Genomic DNA, 4833 nt, shown 5'->3' on the forward strand with positions numbered 1-4833 from the left:
ATACGCCGTTCATGCGTATGCATTTTCCACCGAGTGATAGTTCTTATCCATTCTAGTACATTCTTTGGTGTCCCGTGACCTGTTCCACACTCCAGCCCTGGCGGTAGTGGCATTGCACTTAACCATACCACCAGTACTGACCGTAGAGCAGGGGTGGGGAACTTTTTTCATTCGAGGGGCCACTTCAAATTTCTACAAGGGTCATAAAAGTCCTCAGAGGGCCGTACTATGAACACAAATTAGGATTTCCCCATGCAATTTAGGCCTAAGGTAGACACCTTTAAAACAGTCCCCACCTTCTCTAGGTCCCCTGAATATAACTTAATTGCATTGGAAATGTAATTTCTAAGATTCCTTTACAAAATATGTCATATTTCATGTGAAGTTGCATAACATTAAAATGATGTCGGGATGAATGAATAATTCGGAATTAAATGGTTCTGTAGAGTTTACTTTGATCTTTCCTTTAACGACGTTTCCAAAGCGGAATTAAGCTTTATTCAGAATGAAAGTCAGTTAGTTCTGTCTCATGTATTATGTTGCCAAATGCTGGAACCAGTTTCCTGTCCAAATTAGAACTGCTCCAACGGTATTGCTGGATCTCAAATGGCACACTTGTGCACTTTGGCCAGTACCCTCTCTAGTACCCTCTCCTTCCCCCAGAGTCCTGACCTCCTATTTAAGACCTCCACAGCAAAGTTGTTATAATTGTAATGTCTCTGCCAACAGTGAAATGCATGCTTGTTTTTTCCCCCATGTACTTTCAAGGTATCACCACGAGAGGGCAGAAGAGAGCTGAAGTAGATGATGAGAGCTGGAGGATGATTTGGGAGAACGCTCAGCCAGTATCCTTGGCCTCAGCCAGGGCGATGAGAATATTCTACCTACCTCTCCACCTATATGGTCAGTCACGTCAACATCAACACTCTTACCTTACTCTTTGCCTCACTCTTTGCCTTATGTAACCAAAAAGAACAGCTTGATGACTTGAGTGAGTGATCAGGGTGTCAGACTTCTTGTAGCCCTAAGGTTGACGGGTCGACTTCCGACCCGCCAGGTTGGTGGGGGGAGTAATTAACCAGTGCAACTTGGGGCACTGTTTTGGGCTTCTCCCTTTCAAGTGTGAAGCATAAAATACCAATTTCATTGTGTGCAATGTGCACTGTGTGCTGCGAAGTGCTGTGTCACAATGACGACGGGAGTTTCCCTGGTCGGCTTCATGTGAACAATGTACAACCACATTACTGTCTGTTACTTCAGGGGAGAATTTTCACCCCTGAAAAGAACGCTTTTCTGCTCTGAATCTTTTTGTGTTGCTACTTTTTGGAAGCTTATCTGATACCGAACAATACATTGAGTGAAATTTCCCCTTTGAGCAATTACAAAGATCCGCTTTCCCACATTGTCAGATTCTGCCTTTTTGAGAGCTACCGGTACATGCCAGTACATATTTGGAAAAGGGAGGCACATCTGCTCATCTGTATCCATCTACATTGGACTCGTGCAGCAACAGTAACTAACAGTAACAGTCCAGTATCAGCCGGTATCTAGCCTGGTCCACTGACCTATTCTTTGAAGGTCAGTTTCATAAATATTGGCAAAAACAGTAACATGGCAAAAGATATTTATCTCCGCTTTCCACTCTCCAGCCATCTAAAAACTGACATTTTAGGTTGATACATCTGCTTGTTTTGCAACAGTAGCTTGTCAGATTCACTGCAGGGCTGAATACTCATAACACAATCAAACAAACAAGAGAGCAAACAATCTCGAAAGGCTACACATTAAGTATTTTTCATGAAATAGTTTTTTGTATTGCTGTCTCAGCAGGAGGAAGTTTGCTGACATTGTAAGACTGACAATTAACTGGTAGCTGCCTGGTATGCATATCACTCCCCCAACCTAAACTTCATTCCCAATGGGAGCTGAGGTAAAAGCCCACCCCTTAGCTTCATCAGTAGGGTATCCTTCAGAGCTATGTGGAAGGATGTTTATCAACATTTTCCAGACTTGCATACACCTCTAAAGGCTCTTTTACACTGTCGGCTTTCTGGTTGGCCTACAGCTCGACACAGCACGACTTGGCCGCCACTTTTTTCTTTACGATTGAGCTGTGTCGTGCCCAATCGAAAAGCAAAAAAAGTGGCGGCCAAGTCGAACTGTAGGCCCACCAGAAAACCGGTAGTGGAAAAGAGCCTTAAATGTTCCATAAAGTCTAATGTACATCTCTATGTATACTGTAGTATGTCTGTCCTTTACCGTACGTTCACTCCATGACCTTCCCTCCCAGAGTGGATTAGGGGTATACTATGGAAGAGAAGAGTGAGGGCGGTTCGCACACTGGCATAAGAGACACATGGTCCACAAACAGTCTAGTGCAGGCGTTCCCAACCTTTTCCAACTTTTGGCCCACTTGAAATTTTCACAAACGTTCGGAGCCCACCTCTGATCCAATAAAAACTCAAAGGCTCGGGACATGCTTGCTGCAGGGTATGCGCGCCCGGGCACAGTTAGTTCATGTCAATTTTACGAGCAGGAGAACACACAAGATACACAGACGCATGCATACGGTGTGTGTAATATTGCCAAAACCGTGATGGCCAATCTTCCGAACTTCCGAAATCTATGTAGAGTTCATACCTCATGTTGAGGTAGAATCAGACAATTGTGGAAAACATTAATGAGAGCCCCATTGCGTATCTGCCCCCTAGATGATACTCCAGTATTGGGCAGAGTGCTCCGGTTGTCCTGAAGCAAGTATGTTCTCTCAGCCGCACATGTTTGCATGCGTAGTTGTAGGTTCACAGAAACCTAAATTTCCTAAGTAATCAACAGCAACTCACACACACATATTATTTTGATTTTTAGAACACGGAATACCTTCACGGCACACCAGTGGTCCCCAACCCACAGTTTGAGAATCACTGGTCAAGGTGAAAGGTCTACTATGAAAGAATCTATCCTGTGTAGTCCTACTCCAGACTAAAGCCCAGACTAAACATTGCAGCAACTCCCTGTTTTCTACACTGTGCACATCTGCAGGCTTGCTCTAAATGACAGCCCTCTGTAGTTTCACAGTGACTATATATATATATAACACTTGTATTTTTCCTTCTATTTCACTGACTGACTGACTGCCATCTCCCCTATGCAGTAGTGTGGGATTCCTTCCATTGGCACATTGACTCTGGTGCCGTCTTCACCACATCAATTAGCAAACCAAGGCAGTTTTGATGAATGATCACATTGACTTTGTTCGTGACATTTGAATTAAGAAGTTTGCATTCACCAGTTCTTAGTGCAGCATAGTGCTGGGACGCTTGCTCAGCAGCAGGTTTAAAGGGACACTGTGCAGGAAATGGCCAAAAAGGTACTGCAACTATGCTGCTCATTGAAACTGGACTGCCTATTGCCAAATTTGATCTTTACATGAAAGTTGACTAAATAATAAACAAATATTTTCTAGTATGGTCCAAGTACAGTCATTTTTGCAGCTAAAAATGGCTACTTTTGGAAATTCAAAATGGCGGACCATGGAGAAGATCCCCCTTTTCATGTATGAAAAGTGCAATTTTTCTAGTCATAATGAATACTTAGAATTTGATGCTGGTGGTAAGTATTCATAAAGAAGGTAACATTAGTGAATGGGCAGCATGAATTCTGGAAATAAACAACTAAAAATCTCACACAGTGTCCCTTTAATGTCAAGCTTGTCTAAAGAGGATGGGAGGATGAAGTGAATAAATGGACTCTGGCCGAGTGAGACCCAGATGCAGGCTATGAGTTGCTGCCCCAGGACACAGGTGGGTGATCAAAACGCCATGTGCTGCAGCAGGGAGCTTTGCCTTTTTATGGTGCTATGGAGTGGTAGCATAGTAATAACCCACATACGGGATGTACTGTATATCAAAATAATATTTTTCTTCATGTGAACATCAATGTCTGCTACAACATGGGAGGATTTTTACAGACTAAGAACCGATTTTCAGAAATGCAGCACATGAGAAGTTGCTAGTTTCGATACCAGGCAGGAAGGGTAGGAGAGAGATGAAGCCGAGTCTTTAGCTTTGATTGAGGCCTGGATGCGCAGTGTGAGTTATTGCCCCCCGGGTCAGTTCTCCACAGACGGGTGGTCAAAAAAACGACTGTAAAGATTTGCAGCGCAGTCCGAGCGGCTGGTTTCAATATCAGGATTTTCTGAAGGAGTGGAGAGATGAAACAGATCTAGATTGTGAGTGAGGCCTGGGTGAGGGTGTGAGTTGTTGCCCCGGGCCCTATTCTCCACAGACGGGTGGTCAAGGCCATCGTGTGTGTGTGTGTGTGTGTGTGTGTGTGTGTGTGTGTGTGTGTGTGTGTGTGTGTGTGTGTGTGTGTGTCTGTCTGGCCTCGACACTGGCTGCGCATCAGAACACACTACAGTGTAACCAGAGCTCAAGGTGCCTCCGAAATTCTTCACGCTTGATAAGGAGGGATGGATTTACAAAACAGCCTATTGTTGACAGACCTGACTCTCTCTCAGATACAACTCCTGACTCTCTCTATCTCTACCCACCCCACACACACACTTTAGTTATACTATTCAATCCCTCTCTCTCTTTCTCTCTCTCTCTCTCTCTCTGTTTCACCCCCCTCCACACACACGCAAACTTAAGTCATACTTCTCTCTCTCTCTTGCTCCCCTAGACAAACTTAAGGCATACTACTCACTCACCCGCTCTCTTTCGATCACTCTTTCGATCACTCACTCTCTCTCTCTCTCTCTCTCTCTTGCTCGCTCCCCCCACACATACACTTTTAAGTTATACTACTCTCTCTCTCTCTCTCTCTCTCTCT

General features: G+C 44.3%; 1 protein-coding gene across 1 annotated transcript in view; it reads left to right on the forward strand.

Moving 5' to 3' along the window:
- The first annotated feature begins 743 nt into the window (after positions 1-743).
- Positions 744-4833, forward strand: part of si:ch211-250c4.3 (uncharacterized protein LOC100535981 homolog) — an 81382-nt gene continuing 77292 nt past the window's right edge. Inside the window, exon 1 of the mRNA XM_063191630.1 lies at positions 744-903. Within this exon, the coding sequence (XP_063047700.1) occupies positions 756-903 (148 nt within the window). The 5' untranslated portion in view covers positions 744-755. The remainder of the gene's footprint in view (positions 904-4833) is intronic.

Source organism: Engraulis encrasicolus, chromosome 24 (genome assembly GCF_034702125.1).
Source record: "Engraulis encrasicolus isolate BLACKSEA-1 chromosome 24, IST_EnEncr_1.0, whole genome shotgun sequence".
Classification (NCBI taxonomy): Eukaryota; Metazoa; Chordata; class Actinopteri; order Clupeiformes; family Engraulidae; genus Engraulis; species Engraulis encrasicolus.